Source organism: Theobroma cacao, chromosome 4 (assembly GCF_000208745.1).
Source record: "Theobroma cacao cultivar B97-61/B2 chromosome 4, Criollo_cocoa_genome_V2, whole genome shotgun sequence".
NCBI lineage: Eukaryota > Viridiplantae > Streptophyta > Magnoliopsida > Malvales > Malvaceae > Theobroma > Theobroma cacao.
In genome coordinates this window covers 30,248,166-30,266,572 of record NC_030853.1, presented here as the reverse complement: position 1 = coordinate 30,266,572, position 18,407 = coordinate 30,248,166, and the positions used below count along the sequence as shown (strand labels likewise).

At 32.8% G+C, this 18,407-nt stretch overlaps 4 protein-coding genes across 7 annotated transcripts; 3 read left to right on the top strand and 1 right to left on the bottom strand.

The window, feature by feature from the left end:
- Positions 418–3,814, top strand: LOC18603446 (E3 ubiquitin-protein ligase MIEL1). The gene is made up of 12 exons (XM_018120243.1): positions 418–655; positions 755–842; positions 964–1,020; positions 1,126–1,158; positions 1,263–1,340; positions 1,542–1,585; positions 1,670–1,710; positions 2,656–2,738; positions 2,814–2,905; positions 3,008–3,077; positions 3,208–3,249; positions 3,341–3,814. The coding sequence occupies exons 1-12, from the start codon at positions 597–599 to the stop codon at positions 3,464–3,466; spliced, it is 813 nt and encodes a 270-aa protein (XP_017975732.1). The 5' UTR covers positions 418–596; the 3' UTR covers positions 3,467–3,814.
- LOC18603445 (putative 4-hydroxy-4-methyl-2-oxoglutarate aldolase 3) lies at positions 4,540–6,926 on the top strand. 3 transcript variants are annotated; one of them, XM_007035433.2, is made up of 3 exons: positions 4,540–4,929; positions 5,175–5,282; positions 6,155–6,926. In XM_007035433.2, the coding sequence occupies exons 1-3, from the start codon at positions 4,782–4,784 to the stop codon at positions 6,661–6,663; spliced, it is 765 nt and encodes a 254-aa protein (XP_007035495.2). In that variant the 5' UTR covers positions 4,540–4,781; the 3' UTR covers positions 6,664–6,926. The 3 variants fall into 3 exon arrangements, with proteins under 3 accessions (XP_007035495.2, XP_017974263.1, XP_017974264.1); XM_018118774.1 differs by having other exon boundaries at positions 6,143–6,926; XM_018118775.1 differs by having other exon boundaries at positions 6,120–6,926.
- On the top strand, positions 7,239–11,191 carry LOC18603444. Its single transcript, XM_007035430.2, has 11 exons — positions 7,239–7,572; positions 7,698–7,805; positions 7,900–8,054; positions 8,153–8,246; positions 8,434–8,504; positions 8,590–8,696; positions 9,190–9,311; positions 9,627–9,715; positions 9,877–9,936; positions 10,487–10,591; positions 10,714–11,191. Exons 1-11 carry the CDS (start codon positions 7,416–7,418, stop codon positions 10,828–10,830), a joined length of 1,185 nt encoding a protein of 394 aa, XP_007035492.2. The 5' UTR covers positions 7,239–7,415; the 3' UTR covers positions 10,831–11,191.
- Positions 11,267–15,737, bottom strand: LOC18603443 (CASP-like protein 1E1). 2 transcript variants are annotated; one of them, XM_007035429.2, is made up of 3 exons: positions 15,302–15,737; positions 12,067–13,313; positions 11,267–11,751 (listed from the first exon to the last, which is right to left on the bottom strand). In XM_007035429.2, exons 2-3 carry the CDS (start codon positions 12,400–12,402, stop codon positions 11,383–11,385), a joined length of 705 nt encoding a protein of 234 aa, XP_007035491.1. In that variant the 5' UTR covers positions 12,403–13,313; positions 15,302–15,737; the 3' UTR covers positions 11,267–11,382. The 2 variants fall into 2 exon arrangements, with proteins under 2 accessions (XP_007035491.1, XP_007035490.2); XM_007035428.2 differs by lacking the exon at positions 11,267–11,751 and having other exon boundaries at positions 12,814–13,313; positions 15,302–15,736.

Below are 18,407 nucleotides of genomic sequence, written 5' to 3'. Positions count from 1 at the left end.
TTTTAGGTTAGAGATGTGAACATTATTGAAAAGGTAACCAACAATTCTTGACATCATTTTTTGTAAAAAATTGAGAACATTATCCACTCAATGCTTTTCCTCTTAAAGTAAGTTCATTCATTAAACATTGATTTACTGCTATTACCACCAATTTCACCTTCAAGGTCAAGTTGGGGGAGTGGAATGAAATCATTTATGTGTCTTGCACGTGTTTGTTAAATTGCCAAAAAAACGGTAGTTTACAGACTGAAACATGATTCGCTGACATTGCGGCGCCTGGACCCTTTTGCTCAAAGTCACCACACTCGACCAGCTACCTTATCCTCTCTCTCTCTCTCTCTCTGTGGCCCCCCAATTTAATATCATTACTTTCTAATATTTTTGTAACAAATAATATATATAAAGCAATGGCTTTTCTTGAACGCGGGGAACCTTCATTTCTCGTCATCAGTACTCCCTCTTTGAGGATAACGACAAACCACCAAAACTAACCCCATTTTCCCAAATCAGGAAACTACTCCTCTTTCAGGGATTTCTCTGGAAAAGCCCCTAAAAAAAAAACCCAAAAAAAGGGGTTTTTTTTTTTTCGAATACTCATGGAGATGGAAGCCTCTTCAGCCAATGAACGCCTTCATTTTGGGAAGATGGGTTATGGGTATCTCTTCTTTCTTCTTTTTTTTCATCTTCCTTTCCTAATTCATCTTGGGCTACTTTTCCACCTATGATTTGTTGGGTTTTTTTTTGTTTTTTTAAGGTGCCAACATTATCGGAGGCGATGTGAGATTCGAGCTCCTTGTTGCAACGAGGTTTTCTCTTGTCGCCATTGCCATAACGAGGCTGCGGTATTTTTTTTTTTTTTGCATTCCCCTGTTTTTACTTTAATATGTTTCCATTTATTTTGACTCCATATGCAGTTTCTTGATCTGGGTATTGTTGTTTTGGGTTTACTTATGGCTTCTCCAGAGCATGTTACGGAACCCCTTTGACAGGCACGACCTTGTTCGACAAGATGTGAAACAAGTATGACATTAAAAATCCTGCTCTTTTATTTTAGTGTTAATTTTTTCCTGACTTAATAATATTAATTATATGTTTTATTTTCTTTTAATTTTTTCTTTTTTTAAGGTTATTTGCTCCGTTTGTGACACAGAGCAGCCGGTATGTGTGTTTCCAGATTTGCAACTTTCTAGATACAAATAAACTTTTTTTTTTCTTGTTTTCTTTCATGTACTCAAATTTGGTTTTGTTTTATGTTTTTCTAGGTTGCTAAACTTTGTTCAAATTGTGGCGTCAATATGGGAGAATATTTCTGTGAAATTTGCAAGTTCTTTGATGATGATGTAAGCATACACTTGCGAAGATTTAGCTAGCGATACAAAGAAAAGCTTGGAATAACTGATAAAGTTTAGTTCATTACAGCTGTTGATTTGTAAATCATTATGTTGAGATGTAGAGAATCGATAGATGTTTGATCCTTGCTCGCTCTTTCTACTGTTTCTTGCGTTTCCTTGATGTTTAACTTGTGTTTCTGTACTATGCAGACCGAGAAAGGGCAGTTTCATTGTCATGATTGTGGGATCTGCAGGTTAGGGGCCAAGTTTAAGTATGATTCTTCTCTTGATTATTCCAATGTGATCGATGGGACCTAATAGAATATTTTTGGAAACAGAGTTGGTGGCAGAGAGAACTTTTTTCACTGCAAGAAGTGTGGTATGTACTTACCATCTTTCATTTCAGATTTGTCCCCTTATTTTATTTTATTTGTGTTATGCTTAGTTCAAAGTTCTCAGATTCATTCCCCTTTCTTACTTTATGGTGCTATTTGAGGTGGCCTGTGTGCCAAAAGGTCGGTGGGGGATAATTGATTTACTTCTATCTTCTCAAAGTCACCTACAGCGCGAAACAGTCATGCTCCCACCAAGCACCGATCTAATCTTTCCCTCTCCTCCAAAACCCAAAGCTCATTTTGTTTCCTTTTAAACATCAGTTGGCTATGATGCTTACATGTTAAATTTTGAATTGTTGACAATAAGTTTCCATCTTTTGGAAATTGAAGTCTATTCAACAGAATTTTCATCTTGAATGCTGATATTATGTCTATGCCCTGTATTAGTGGAGCATTAATAATGTGATACATGATAGGTAAAAATGAGTTAAGTTGTTACTGGTGGGTGGGTGGGTGGGTGAAGGTCACTGTAATTGAATTGATGATGCAATGTTTCTGACTTCCCATGTTGTCTCCTTCAATTTTTGCACTTATTTTTTCATGGCTGGTCCTGTTAGTCTAATACAAATGTAGTCTTGTCCGATACTTTGAGTTTCTGAACCCTGGGCTGTATTGAGCTATTCTGACTTTCCCTGTTATCCTCTTTCAGTATCATTCTTATTTTTAAGCCATATTCTGTTCTTGTCCAATACGTTTTCTTTAATTAAAACTGTTTCATGTTTTGTTTCTAATACTTTTCTCTAGCTCTATGCTGTTTCCATGAGAACTTCCTTAAACTGGGTGGTTAAGTGAGTTTGAGAAGGGGCCCATAAACATTTGAATTCCATCCCTTGCTTTTCTTCACACCTAACAAGTTTGCAGCTTATCTGTTCTATTCTGTGGTGCATCTTATTCATTGTACAGTAACAGTATATTTTGCAAATGCATAGGGTCTTGCTATTCCATTGCTCTGCGAGATAATCATTCGTGTGTGGAGAACTCAATGCGGCATCACTGCCCCATATGCTACGAGGTTGGTCTTCTACTTTCTTCAATTGTCTCAAGAAGTATTCTCATCTGCTAATGGTGCATCATTCGGTTTCTCTAGTACCTTTTTGATTCGTTGAAAGATACCACCGTGATGAAATGTGGTCACACAATGCACTGTGAATGTTACCATGAGATGATAAAGCGTGACAAGTGAGTGACTGAATTTTTGTTTGTATAAGTTTAATTTTGTTGTAGTTTTTCGCAAGTAAAAATCTGGATTTCATTCCTAATTTAAATGATGTTGTGGCTCAGATATTGTTGTCCCATATGCTCCAAGTCAGTAATTGATATGTCTAGAATCTGGAAGAGGATAGATGAAGAGGTATGCTTTGTTAATTTTAAGCTCATCAAACCATAAATGGTTGTTGTTGTCACCCTTTCTTCTATTTAAGTCCTTTTTTTTTTTTTTGGTTCGAGCTGATTCATAACACAATTATCTTCTATGTTCTCAGATTGAAGCAACTGTAATGCCTGAGGACTACCGGTATAAGAAGGTGCTTAGTTTTGATCCTTGTTCATGTCTAATAACCTGTTGCTGTACATTTGAGTTTTGTTGGTCTTAATTGACTTAACTATCGAATGCAGGTTTGGATCCTATGTAACGACTGCAATGACACAACAGAAGTTTACTTCCACATAATCGGACAGAAATGTAGTCATTGTAAATCATATAATACCCGCACGATTGCCCCTCCAGTTCTCCCTCAATGACAAGACCACGGTCGAGGAACATATACAGTGAGGTCAAAAGGCATCTAAGGTTTGCACGCTAAGCATAAAGCGGAAGAGGAATTCTTCATTGGATGTTCACATCGTTGGATTGATTCTGAATCATTATATTATGATTCTATGACTCTAGCGTTTGTTATGTCTTTCTCTTAAACTTTTGTCAGGTTATTCTTTCTCCCATGTGTCGGAGTTAAAAAGAAAGAACTGTAAATGGTTCTTTCGGTTGATGTAAACGTTACGTATACTGCAACTGAAAGGGAATACTTTTTCCCCAGTTATGAGACTATGAAAGTGTGCCAAGATGTTAATGACACTTATAATTTGGCTGAACCCTTTTTGTTTTTTCTCTTTCCTTTATCACTTGCTGATGATGCTAATTGTCTTGATTTTAGAGAGGAGAATCGTGAATCTTAATTGAATCTCACGATTCACATCGATTGTGTACGAGAGTACGATTGGGAATTTAAATATTCATATTATTTTTAATTTATAAAATTCTTCTATGAGATAATAATTTACAAGTTTATATGGATTCTAATTTAAAAGTGTTTTTATGACATCAAGCATCCTTCTCATATTTAAACCTCTAAATGAAAGAGAAGAAGCATCAAACTTTTGGTAATTCTTAAAAACAAAAATAATTTTTTTTAATTAGAATTAAAAGAAAACATAACAAATGTTAAAAAAATCAAGAATTTTACAAATTCTACTTTCAAGAAGAGTGGAATTGGAAATGAAATATTTTAAGCTTTCAATTTTGAAATATTAAATTTAAAAATATAATTTTATCAAGTGTAATAAGATACATATATTTTTTATAAATCTTACTCATCGTTTTACATAATAACAATATATAACGATGATAATTATAAATGAAAAGAAAATCTAATGCAATTTTGATATACTATATTTAATATAATTTTCAAAGAATTTATGAAATAAAGTAATAAATCCAACTTTAATAATTTTCAACTTTTCAAATTCAATATAAGTATTCAAATTTAACCAGTTAAACATCTTTAAATATATGTTTAAAAATTAAAAAATAATAATATAAGCAGGGCGGGGCGGAGGGGATGGAGCAACCGTATAACATCTCGTCCCGCCTATCAAACGGAAGAAAGACCACCCCGTGCTGGACAGATCGGTACGGAATTCCTGAAAAGGCTCGTGTTTTACCATTGCTAGCCAAGATAAAACGAGACATCGAGCTTTCCTCTCTAAAACTCGCCGATTTAACCTGCTCCGTTACCTGATTCAGCTCTGACTCGGTCCCCAATTCAAACAAAAAGGAAAAATGCAAAACGCTGGCAAACTCGCTATGGTTTTAGGAACCCGAACAGTTCTTCTCAATTCATATCACCGATTCCTCTCCTCCTTCACTCAAATCAACTCATCTCCCCTCTCTTCTCTTCAATGCCAACTTCACACCGACGCTTCCTCAGGTACCGTCAAGTTTCTAGTTTTTTTTTTTTTTATAACGGTTCTTTAGTTAATTCCTTGTTTGGTTACTGAGAGAGACATAGGGAAATGATTTTTTTGTTGCATTTTAATTTTAATAATAATTTAGATTATTAGCTAAGAAGGAGAAATGAAAAATCTTTAGTCCTCGCCTAGGAAGAAGAAAATTAGTGATTTTGTATGAATTTATTTTCTTTTCCTCTGAATTGATGATTGTTAAATTTCATAGGGATGTGGAGAGGCAGTAATTTTCCAATGCAACAGCATCTTGTTCAATCGACGATGTCAAGGACATATTTTCCTACGGAAGCGGGAACTCCGAATGCCAATCATGCCGGTACTGGGTTTTTGCTCTGTATATTAGCTTAGTTTGAGGGCTATCCTGGGATAATTTGATAACTTTTAATGAATTCCTCATGTGGGTTGTACTTACAATATAGTAAAACAGATGTATATGCACTCCTTAAGGGTATCTTGCATAGGGAGGAACCGGAAAGTAAGAGGTCAAATGAGCAGAACACATTTTCAAACTGGTTTCAATAATGGAGTACACTTTGTTTGAGGCTTGCATCTGAAACTGGATTTATCTGGAAACCTGGGTTTCTGATTACTGAAACTCATAAAATCTTGATGATATACTATACCTCATTAATTAAAGTAATTTTGTTTTTGCTTGAAGATTTGCGCACGGGTGTGTAATGTCTTTGCAGCTTGTCTTCCGTTCTAGTAATGTTGATCATGGAGGTTGCAAATTACTGTATCTAGGACAGAGTATGCAAATTAGGACTTAACCATTCTTGGTTTTTTTGAATTTTGAGCCATTATAACTTATATGTCGCAACTTTTCCATAATGGTAGATTGGAACATTGGTTGATCGGTGAAACTATGCCTGGTGAATTGATACCATTCTAGGCCCTTTAGTAGTTTAGTTTTGCAATTGCTTAGTCACAGCATGGTAAAAGAATTTAAAGGAATTCTTATGTAGGTAATCTATGTAGCATTTATGATTCTTATCAGCCTGCATTTTTTATGTTTGTTTTAGCCTGCAAACAAACTGAAAATGCTATGAAATATGTGTTTAATGAAAATATAAGTGCAGAAAAATCTAGATGAGTTACTTCTTGTGCAGTTCTTATTTATGCTGACATCTTTATGACTTTCATTTATGGCCAGAAATCTTGATTACTGTTGGATAGCTGTCCCTGCAGGAAGACGTATGGCTGCCATTTCCACTGCTGATGCTTGTGATTCAAATGCAGCACTTTTGTTGAGTGGTAGCCTGCGTGCTCTAGAACCAATCTTCAAGATCTATGGCCAGTGTCGCGCATTCTCAGGACCCATTGTAACCCTTAAGGTTTTTGAGGACAATGTGTTGGTCAGGCAGCCTCTTGAAACCAGAGGTGAAGGAAGAGTGTTGGTTATAGATGGCGGGGGAAGCACAAGATGTGCTTTGGTCGGAGGGAATTTGGTACAGTCAGCTCAAAACATGGGGTGGGCTGGTATTGTTGTGAATGGCTGTGTGAGAGACGTGGATGAGATTAATGCATGTGATATAGGGGTTCGAGCACTGGGATCTAATCCCTCGAAATCAAACAAGAAGGCTGTTGGTGACAAGCATGTCCTGATTCGCATTGCAGGAACCTTGATCCATGATGGGGAATGGCTGTATGCTGATAGCGATGGCATTCTTATCTCGAAAACAGAACTATCTGTCTAATGCAGCAGTTACCGAGCCAATAAGGGGATGGAGTTCTTAGTCACTGGCATCATCCTAATTGTCAGTCGGATAGGAAGATTTTCTTGTTTAAGCATATTTTAACTTTGGGATAAAAATACAGTTGTGTATTCTTGAAAGATGAATGTGCAAGGTTAATTGAAGTTTGAGTTCTTGATTACTTTGCTGCTAAGGTTTCAAGTTTCCCTTATTGTGACAGAGATTATGCAAAATAAATGGAAAGTATAATACTCCCTTTTCTTTTCTTTTTTTTTAATTTTTGGTTCATCTTTTTTCTTTTTTTAGTTACTTAATATTGTTTCATTTTTATATTATAAATTTTATTTTCATGATTTTTTTTATTTTTTTATATTAAAATGTATAAGAGTGTATTTAACTCAAAATAAAAATATAAAACATAATAAAAAATTAAGATTTATTTAAATCTTTTTGAATAATTTTTAAATTTTATATCATAAATAAAATTAAATTGGGAGTGGGATGGGATGGGATTTTTCTCATTTTGCATAATAATAATATAAAGAAATTACAAAATAAAAACTAAACAAGGTCGAGGTCCTAAGAAGAACCATGGGCCGCCACTCCACGGGAGTCCATCCTTCCTCCTTCCCCTAAAACCCTGATCAGCCCCTTCCTGAAAGAAACCAACGAGCTTTCTCCCCTAAAACCCGCCGAGTTAACCCGCTCTGTTACTTGACTCAGCTCCCGCTTGATCCCCAACTCGAAAAAAAAAAATGCAAGTACTTTCGAATGCGCGCAATTTCGCCGGGGGTTTAGGTTCCCGAACAATTCTTCTCAATTCTAATCACCGGTTACTCTCTTCTTTGACTCGAATCAACTCATCTCCTCTCTCTTCCCTTCAATGCCATGTCCTCACCGAGGCTTCCTCAGGTACCGTCCGATTTTCATTTTTTAAGACGGTTTTTAAGTTCATTCCTCGTTTGGTTACTGAGAGAAATAGAGAAATGAATTTTTGTTTTTTAATTTTTTGAAATTACGATTGTTAAATTTGATAGGGTTGTGCCGAGGCAGTTATTTTCCAATGCCACAGCATCTGGTTTATTCGATTATATCAAGGACATGTTTTTCCACCGAAGCAGGAACAGCGAATAGCAATCCAACCGGTACTTGATTTGTTCCATATTAGTTTAGTTTCAGATTGTTTTCAAAGCTTTCTTTTTTTTAAAAAAAATGTTTGGTTTGTGTTGTCGAATACAGAGGCTGTTAAGGAACTCTATGATAACATGCTTCAATCTGTAAATGTTAAAAGAACGATGCCTCCAAATGCTTCTCTGTGGTCAATGATTGAAAACTGCAAAAATCATGAGGACATTAAACTTCTGTTTGATGTTCTGCAGAATCTTCGAAGATTTGTAAGTTCCTTTTCTTTGCAGCCTTGTTTTGTTAGTTTGTTTTCTTTTTTCCTGAAATGTTGGTTGTGGATAGATGTACTTTCTGGTTTTGGTTGCAGCGATTGTCAAACCTCCGAATTCATTCCAATTTTAATTGCAATCTCTGCCAAGAAGTTACCAGGGCATGTGCTCGTGTAGGGGCCATTGATTTTGGTATGCCTTCTGTTCTGCTCTTTAGATTTTTGTAGACCCTGAACAATTTTCTGTAGTTTGACTGCTAGTTTTGAATTCTTGGTTTGTAGAACTTTGAACTTTGTAGCTCATCTAAAATATTTCAATTTACCATGTAATGTATCTAATGTAACCATATGAATATGATTTAGCTTGAATGCTTATGCAGGAAAGAAGGCTTTGTGGAAGCACAATGTGTATGGATTGACTCCTAGTATTGCATCTGCTCATCATTTATTGGTATAGTTGACTCATCTATCAAATTGTTCAATTTCGTTCATTTGGCCTTTTATTTATGTACATTAAACTAAATGTTGGGGTGCAGTTGAATGCTAAGGGTCGAAATGATGCTAAACTCATGGTGGAGGTGATGCAACTTTTGAAAAGGAATAACTTACCGCTACAAGCTGGCACTGCAGATATCTTTTTCAGGTGAATTGTTGTTTAGTTAAGCCACATGTTTCTCTTTTTCTTTGCTATATGCTCTAAGAATTCCTGTCTCAACAACACTTATTTTCCTTTTCCCAATAAAATTTGAAGTCAATGTGAAATGATTGACTGGACATGATAGCCTATTCTCTTTTAAATGTATTTAATTCCGTTCAAGTCTAATCTTTGTCCAATTTCCTGGGCTAGTACACTCATGGACATTCGAATCTGAGACGTTTAAATGTGATGTATGCCTATATAGTTTTCCCATTGTTGGATAGTTCTTTGAGTGAACAAGTTATATATCAGCATATGTGCAGATGATCTGTTATGCTTGCCCTGAATCCTGAATAGCTTTCTTCAATATCGAATCTTTATTCCATAACTGCCCCAAACTTCTGTGTTACAAACTTAAGAATTGTTTGCTAGGATTCTTATATTTATTTCGTTCTTTCTCTATGTTTGTTTAATATTTTTTTGGATTTAACATTTGCAGCATTTGTTACAATACAAATAATTGGGAGTTGATCTCTAAGTACTCAAAAAAATTTATTAAGGCTGGAGTAAAACTACGACAGACTACATTTGACATGTGGATGAAATTTGCTGCCCAAAGAGGTCTTTAATCTCTGAGCTCCCACTTTTTATGTTCTGCATCTCTTCAGATCTTTTAACTCTCTCTCTCTCTCTCTCTCTAAGTGATAGTGGTTGGTAAGAGTATATACTAGTTTGTTATCTACAAAGCAACTAAACTTTTCAGATATACTGCTGTGATAGTCTTCAGCCTTGAATTTCTGCCCTTTCAATTTCTCATGTTTCTGTGTGCAGTGTGGGGCCTGAAAATTAGGGCCACTATGAGAGAAGATGAATGAGTTATTCCTAGAAGTTCTCTTTCCTTGTACATGGGTTTTATCTATCATTTCTTGTTTGTAGGAGACACTGAGTCATTATGGAATATTGAGTATTTGAGATCTGGGACAATGAAGCAGCACACTCTCACCACTGGTTTTTCATGTGCCAAGGTAACAAATACTATTATTTATTTTCATTCTAGCCTGCATATGAAAATTTATTCAATATAGTAAAAGAATGATATGATCATTCGGTAACCTATACAGACCTGTTTAGTTTCTGTTTATTTGATAAACAGTTTATTTAATTTTAATTATTTCTGTTTTTGCAGGGTTTACTACTAGAAGGGAAGCCAGAGGATGCTGCTGCTCTTATTCAAGTCCTTAATCAGGTAAATTAGGTGTCATATCAATTTGTGCCCTTTTATGTTTTGATATTTAGGTTATCCTCCTCCTGAGTCTCCACCCTTCTTGAGCATGCTGGGGGAGGGAAAAGAACAAAATGAAATTAAAATAAAAAAAAGAAGATAAATGTACAAAAAGTTTTAATAGTGAGTTAGTCTGTGAAGGAAAGTATCAAATTTTAATACCTTCTACTTGCTCCTAATTCTACCCCAGAGAAATGGCTATGAGAAATCTGAATATTTATTACCATTTACGGGGTGATGCAGATCATATCAAGCAATACTCTAGTAGGTAGGGGAAGTTTTTTTACCTTGACTCATTAAGTTGTGAGTTAATTTGTTTTAGACTGAACGTCCTGATGGATATCACTGTCACTTGCATTCCATCTTGACATTCAGCTTTTCATTGCTTAAGTGACATTTTAATCTGTTAGCTGGAGCTAGTATTTGAGATTTCAAATGTATCTTTTATGTGACCTTGAATGCTTTTTGATTCTATAATGTCTGTGAAATCAAACTTTTACTCTATGCATGCCAGACTTTATCCGATGCAAAGAAGCCTGGTATTGCTGTTGAAGTTGAGAAGCTGGTAAATGAGTGGCCTTCAGATGTTATTAAGCATCAAAAAGAGGAGGATAGGAAGGTATACTGTTTAATTCTTTATCTTTCTGGAAACAAAAATGAAATTGTTGTGTGTTTGTTTCAAAAGTCGTCTCTCCAAGAATCTAAGCTAATTTGTTGTCCTTCATTCAATCAATTGGTCAGGCATTGGCTGCTTCTTTGAAATCTGATATTCCAGCCATGGTTGCTAGTCTACTAAACACAGGCTTCACAATGAGCATAAATTTGGAAGATCTAACCAAAAAGGAAATCCCATCGTAGAGCAAGGAACTTTGGACTTGATGAACTGAAGCTACATCGGCACTTCCAATGAACAGAGCTGCAACTATTTTTGACATTTCCAGAAAGTGTTGCCACAAAGTGAACGCTTCATGATCACTGGCTTCACATTCCAATGCTAGAGGGCTTGCAAGCAGCATCTAGTTGTAACCAAAATTTTGTCAATTACTCTTTTGGAGATTCCATTCATTTGGGTTAATCAGACTCTTATTTGCTTAATTTCAGTTCTCAGCTAATCAATTAATGTTGTATTTTTGGTTTCTAAGTAAATGACAAAGGGTTACTTTGATCAAGAATGTTGTATTTCTTCAGTTGTCAGCTAATATAAATTTCAATTTTTTTCTATTCAAACAAATTAGGATTCTAAAATGTAATGTCGAGACTTCCTTAAACAATAAATTCATGGCTTTAATAACAATATAAAATTAAATTTCTGAGACCCTTTAAATAACAAATGAATAATTATTTTAAGTTTTTTTTAATTATATGGTTTTTATATGAGTAATAAAATTTCTTAAACTCCTGGTTTCAAACCTATAAAATCAGTATGTCTCCCTTAATCTTCTCAATCGTTCTGTCTCTGTTCCCATTGACAACTGCTGTCACAGTTAATGTTAATTGCCTATGATTAACCGCAACATTTGCACCCAAAACCTCGGCCTTGTGCTTATGGAGTACCATGAAAATGTCTGTCACAAGTCTTGGTCGTACCATTGATTGAATCCCAAAGAAGACGACGTTGCTGGAGACAGTGACATCGATTGAGGAATTCCTGTTGGAATACAGATGCATCTTCCCTTTCGATGACTCAGATGAATTCTTCAGCTCTTCCATCCTTGTTATCTCTTTCTCAAGAGATTGGATATATGCAATCGTTTCACCAACAATCATCTCTCTTGTGGCCTGCATTAAAAGAAGGTCAAATACAGGATTAGCTCTGGTTGATCAATGCAAGCAGAATGATAAGACTGTTAAATGAAGAACAGAAAACCAGTTGTTTAAAGTGAAGGGCATTTGGATTTATCTGAAAATTTAAAGAAAAACCCTTCATTCTTGGCAAACAGATCTTCAACATGGTAACACTGTAAGGGAACATATTTTCATGAATGAAGCTAAGAAAATGGCTGCAGAAATCAAGAACATGGAGATAGCTAGTTATGAAAAGGAGACAACAAAATTCAATCATTAGAACCTGAAGCAAAGGGCATGGAATGTAACCTTAGGGAAGAGATTAGGGACCATAGACTGAAGAAGATCATAATTCTCAGCCATCTTCTCCCTCCTATCTCTTTCCTTCTTCAAGCTCTCAGTCACTTCTTTAGCTTCTTTTGCCCTGCCACGTTCCCTCGAGCTCGAACCCTTTTCCTCAACAATGGCGGCAGCAGCCTGTCGCGACGGTGAGAATTGTGACAATGGAGGTATCAGTTTGTCATTATAACCTTCCATAATACTACATAGCAGCTCATTTATTTCACTCTCTTCCTCTTCTTCCCCTTTCCAATTCTGTTGGTCTTCCATCTTTCTCTCTCTCTCTTTTTTTCTCTGCTTTTGCATGTGATGAAGGAAAAGCCGATATCTGATTTGTTAAGGAAACTGTTTCTCAGAATATTGCTCTGAACAGTGCAGGGGGACAGATTTTGCTTTTGTTGCAGGTGACAGTGTACGTTCAGCAACTACTCATACTCTGCTTTGATTCTATAAAATTGAAGCAACAAATCCACATTTCGTAGGAAGAAATACATTTGGAAAACCAAACTTGGTTTAAATAGTTTGAACCCTCCAATCATAAATGTAAACATTTTGGACTTTGGATTTGGAAAAAAAAAAGGGAAAACAAATGAAAATTTAATTTAAAAAATAAAAAATTTCTGTTGTAGACTTGCAGCTTTGTTGGTCCCTTTTTGCCTTCCCAGAGGTCACACCTGCCAGCTTAGGCTCACAGGTCACCCTCCACTGGAAATTTCATTATTTTTTATTGTATTTGTTTATATATAATTGGAAATTCATCCGAAATATAAGAAGAGAAGGAAATCCCCATAACAGTAAATATAAATATAAATTAGAACAGGATTTTCTTCACATAATTTTATTTTAATTCTACATAAAAACATTCATTCCATTTTTACTTGCATCTCTTATGGAGGGTAACAGCAGCGAGGGCTACCAAAAGCATGAAGGCTACCGAACCAAGCATAGACAGAACAACGAAGACAGCAACCTGGTTACAGAATTTGTCGAAAACGTTGCAGACTTTGTTCCATCTGACGTGGGAGTTGCCTTTGTAGCCCATCAGGCCGATGGCGAAGGCAGCTCCGTTGGCGGAGAATAGCAATGCCACCATGACCAGGTCGAGGAGGAGGATGACGGTTTGTGCCAGTCCTTTCTTTGCATTTCGGGTTCCCATCACCATGAGTATAGATATTGCAGCATAGGAGCATGCTATGATGTTTGACACCATGGCGTACCTAGCAAATGAGATAAAAAAATAATTATCTTTGAGTAACCCTGTTTTATCATCATGAATACATAATTAAGATGAGGGACAGGACATGGGTTTAAGGATTTGAAGAAAATAAATCCCTTAATTGTTCTTGCTGTCTTCCGGATAGCCTCTCTCATGGCAGGATGGTGCAAATTTTGTTTATGTAAGAATCCTAATGCACACACACATGGCTTTAAGATATTTTCAAGTTCAAAAAAGAAAGGAGAGAAAGAAATGGATTATGTACGAAACAAGAGTTGTCATATTGGAGTTATTTATTTTATCCATTGATCATATCTAGAGTAATTATATATATATATATATACAAGGGTGGAGTTAGAACATTTTTCAAGGAGCTAAACAGATAATACACTAAATAGTAATTTTATATATAATTCAATTTTCACTTATTTATAAAATTAAACAAAATTCAAAAGATATTAGACATATAAAAAAAACACATTAACAATAATGATGGTGCCACATATATATATATATATAACTAAATCGAACTATGAAATGAGTCTCTCATTCTCTATGCGCAAGAGTGAAAGAGAAAACAATTTTTCAACTCAAATAAATTATCTTTTTACTCTGTGTGTTCTACATGAAATGGATAGCTTTTTGAGGAAGCTTTCCTCTTATTTTGTATTTACCTCTTAAATTGCTAATTAATATATAGGGTTATTAGGTTGAACTATTAAAATAGAATATGTTATGATAAGTTATTGAGTTGGACTGTTAAGATATAATATATTAAATTGACTTAAATTTATATTAAAACTTAGTACGTTTGGGTTAGTAGACTCACTTTTATTTTATTTTTTAAAATTTGATAGGCTTAACATATTAAGTTACAATTTATTTCTAAGGTTTAACTAGCAATATGTTGATCATAATGATTTTAATTTTATCAAACGATTTGAGGAATAAAAATAATTATTAAATAAAAAATTATTTTGAGGGCAACATATATGTCAGAACGCATTGGTTATTTTGAATAAAAAATAATACATTAATGAAATTCTAAGTAAAAGTGAAACACTACAACTTATATTTGAAAATTACATAATAATTTATTAATTTTTAAATATTAAAATCATAAAAAATAAATTCACATAACAGAAAAAAGAAGAATATGATAAGTAGAATATAAAACTCACATATGACAAGTAGAATATAGAATTTATATATGACATAATAAAAAAATATATATAGTTTATGGTTCGTAAAAATTTGTAGAAGAAAATCTATAGAGATTTGAATATATGAGTAAATAAAATATAAATATAAATTTAAATTTAAATATAAATTTAAAAAAATAAAAAAAATTAAAATTAAGTCAAATATATAGAATTATTTTATTAGTTTTTATTTATATTAATTATTAAATAAAATTATTTTGAAAATCATTAAAAGAATTTTAAAAAATTTAAAAATTTTATATAATATAAAAAAACATTAAAAAATTTTGGAGGACCCATCCCTTAAGGAGGCTCCGCCTCTGTATATTTATGATTTCAATAAAGGGGCCATGTTCTTGAGTTCCAGGTCCCCCAGTTGACCTTGGTAAGTACTTAAAAGAATTTTGTATGGAAAGAAAGTAATTTCGACTAATTAACTCAAGTGGTTCCAATGGGTGGGAAATCTCTACGCTTTTCTTTTGTTAAAAGGAAAAAAAATTATTAAAACAACTTAGTAAAGCTAATTAAAATTGGGTATAAAGAAAAAAAAGAGAACAAAGAAATTATAATTTTGAGAAGTAAAATAATCATTTCAATGTGAAATAGACACATTTATATATATTTTTAATAAAAATATAAATTTAAATAATTACATTAATATCTAACGTACAGACCATCATTTGTGGAACCTTACTTGAATTGCAACTGTTTTTTTTTTTTTTTTTTGAAGTGCATGAACATTTCATTGAAAGAAACATCATTGCAAGTGTATGAATAGATGACTTACACGAAGGCAGACAAGTAATGCCACCTAGCTTGGGCTTCAATGTTTAGAGGAGGCAAGGTTGGTGCGATCTGAATTGGAACAACCTTAGTCTGCTTATTCACCCCGAGAACTATGGCAGCTACAAGTGTCAGCAGCAGAGCCAAAACCCTCAGAATCAAGTCACAGCTATTCACTTTTCTTGGCGTGGCCACTTCCCTCTTGCTCCCCACTCCATCGACTGCACTCACCTTGCCGTTGTTTTGGCTCTCCATATTTACAAAGAAAAGATAGATCAGACTGTGGAGAAGAACAATTAGAGTAATTGGGAGAAGAGAGACAAGCTTTAAATAGAGAGAAAGAAAAATGGTGGAAAATGAGAATTTGGGAGGGAACAGTTGGTGGAAAGAAAGAGCCAACGATTTTCTAATTGAAAGTGACGAGTTCTCAAGGGGAAACTCTACAACATTTATGGCAAGGTGGTGGACAGTGGACATGTGTTGGTAACAGTTGAAACTCAAGGCTTCATCTCGGGAAATTGCTGCTGTCAAAGTTAAAAGAGGCAAAGCTTATCACACGAAAATTCTGAAATTATTGTTAAAATATTATACAAATATCTTCAATCATATGAGAAGATGGCATCACCAATAGCATAGCTCTTTATTTATTTTTTTTTCATATTTTGTGTATATTAGAACTCTTGAAAATCTCCTAATTAATTATTAATTATAGTGGTTACTATGATAATTTTTTTAGACTTAATCTTGAGTTAATTTGTTTTAAGTTCTGGATAAAGATTTCATTAATAAGTGTCTTTAAAGTTTTTTTTTTTTTCAAATTTTCTTATTAAGTAACTATCCTCCAACTACGTGTTGACGTTATTGCATTAATGATCAACTATTGCATTTAACACAAAAATAATACAATATATAATATATTATTTAATTTTTTTAAAAAAAGTTCTCTTAGAGCATTCCGTAGCAAATATTTAGGTAAACATTGAATAACGCAGTCTGACCGTCTCCATCAATTTCAATGATCTTATTATATATTTAGACAAAAGATGATTTTTCAAAACTTAAAAATTTTTTAAAATGATGTGACGGCAGCGCATATATATATATATATATATATATATATATATATATATATATATATATATATATATATAAAAGATTCTATTAAATAGGATAATAATATCTTTCAAATTCATTANTATATATATATATATATATATATATATATATATATATATATATATATAAAGATTCTATTAAATAGGATAATAATATCTTTCAAATTCATTAAAATATATATCAAATTCTATATCTATTAACTTTTCAAAATTTAGAAAATTCTTAAAAGATGTGACGGTATATGTTTGGCATATAGATGAGATTCTATTAAACCAAATAAGAGTACCATCTTTCAAGTTTATCAAGATAGCTCAAATTCTATATCTATTAACTCTCTAATAACTAAGATTATGTTATTTCCTCTAATCAAATGGTAGATTGTTCATCATGAATCATGCACCCATTGTTAATAAAGACAAGGAAAAGGACATTTTTAACTTTTTTATTTATTGTCTTAAAAGATTAAATCCACATTAACATTTAACTCATTAATTAATGAATTTGAATTTCTTTTTTTAAAATAAAATAAAATAAAATCCATCAAATATATAGTAAAAGATGAGTTGGATTCCAACTAGGTAGGAGGAGTCAATCATATTTTTACATTTTAAGTCAATTTTTTCATTTAATATTTATAGTTGGAATTACAGCAAAATTTCGTCCATGTTTTCTTGGTCAAGGCATGTGCGAAGGGGCCTCGACTTGCATTGACGTGCATCAATGTTTCTTAAGATTATTATTATATATAAAACATATCTATATGTAGGTATAGCTGGCATCATTTAATTACAAAATGTCCATGACGGGACCTGCACCCCAACCATGTGAACCAGCTTCCCTAAACGTGAAACAACAGCACAGGTGGCCAAGTCTAAACCTCAAATCCTCTTTCATTTCATTATGATGTTTAGTCATATCTTCATTGGGTCGATTATAGTTCCATGTTTGCTGCCATTTGTTAACTTGAGTCAAGAGGAAGAGAAAGATTCGAAATATTCGGACAGATTGATAAACCTTTTTAACTATAAATTAAAATTAATTACGAATTAAATATATGGTATTGATTTGGTTATTCTATTATTTTATAAAATATACAATTAGATATAGTATATGTTAAGAATATGGTTTGACTGAAATTCTAGTTTTTATTTGCACATACAATCTTATTATAAAAATCATCAAATCATAACTATAAATAAGTATTAACATTATTAGGTACAATGTTTAAATAAGTTTTTATTATATTTAATTAAATCTCTGTTATTTTGAATCAAATAAATTTTTATAATTAATAATTAATTAATTATTATTAATCAAAATACCTATTATCATTTTATATCTTCATGATATTAACATAAAGTTGATGTAAAGAGTGAAAAAATATTATATCAACATGTCACATCATCATCAATTATGTATATCAACATGTCACATTATTATCAATTATAAGATATTAACGTTACATGTTAGCACCACATAAAATAAAATAACAAATGACATTTCATTACAAAAAAAAAAAATTGAGTTTTAATCATACATCTTTGGGTGACATATTTTTTTATATAGTAAAATTTTAAAAAGTGCAACTATTTAAACTTTTAGGTTCACTTTATTTATATTTAGTAGTAATATAAAAAAGTGTAACATTTACTAATGTATGTAATTTCTATCATTACATTTTATTCATAATGCATTTAAAAATTTATATAGTGAAGTTAGATTAGCAAAAATGTTTTAAAAAACATAAAAAAAAGTGTTATTAAAAATATCTTTTGCAGCACATTTTAAAAATATGTTGTCTCAAGTCAAATTTATTATAATGTTTTAATTAAGTCAATTATTAGTTATAAAAGCTTATTTGATTTAAAATAAAAATATAAAAACTTATTTAACTCAAAATAAAAATATCAAAACTTGATTGAACGTAATAAAAATATGAGAACTTATTTAAATTTTTTTAAATAATTTAGAGACTTTTTTTTATATATTATGTC

Bases quoted from the DNA above. Each gene is read 5' to 3' on its own strand.
- LOC18603444 (XM_007035430.2), top strand. From the start codon at position 7,416: ATGCAAGTACTTTCGAATGCGCGCAATTTCGCCGGGGGTTTAGGTTCC. The intron at 8,697-9,189 runs GTGAATTGTTGT...TAACATTTGCAG, and splicing joins ACTGCAGATATCTTTTTCAG to CATTTGTTACAATACAAATA. The intron at 9,312-9,626 runs GTCTTTAATCTC...TCTTGTTTGTAG, and splicing joins GAAATTTGCTGCCCAAAGAG to GAGACACTGAGTCATTATGG.
- LOC18603443 (XM_007035429.2), bottom strand. From the start codon at position 12,402: ATGCAAAAGCAGAGAAAAAAAGAGAGAGAGAGAAAGATGGAAGACCAA. The intron at 11,752-12,066 runs GTTACATTCCAT...CTTTTAATGCAG, and splicing joins TCCCTAATCTCTTCCCTAAG to GCCACAAGAGAGATGATTGT.
- LOC18603445 (XM_018118774.1), top strand. From the start codon at position 4,782: ATGCAAAACGCTGGCAAACTCGCTATGGTTTTAGGAACCCGAACAGTT. The intron at 4,930-5,174 runs GTACCGTCAAGT...TAAATTTCATAG, and splicing joins TCACACCGACGCTTCCTCAG to GGATGTGGAGAGGCAGTAAT. The intron at 5,283-6,142 runs GTACTGGGTTTT...ACTGTTGGATAG, and splicing joins TCCGAATGCCAATCATGCCG to CTGTCCCTGCAGGAAGACGT.
- LOC18603446 (XM_018120243.1), top strand. From the start codon at position 597: ATGGAGATGGAAGCCTCTTCAGCCAATGAACGCCTTCATTTTGGGAAG. The intron at 1,159-1,262 runs GTATGTGTGTTT...ATGTTTTTCTAG, and splicing joins TTTGTGACACAGAGCAGCCG to GTTGCTAAACTTTGTTCAAA. The intron at 1,711-2,655 runs GTATGTACTTAC...GCAAATGCATAG, and splicing joins TTTTCACTGCAAGAAGTGTG to GGTCTTGCTATTCCATTGCT.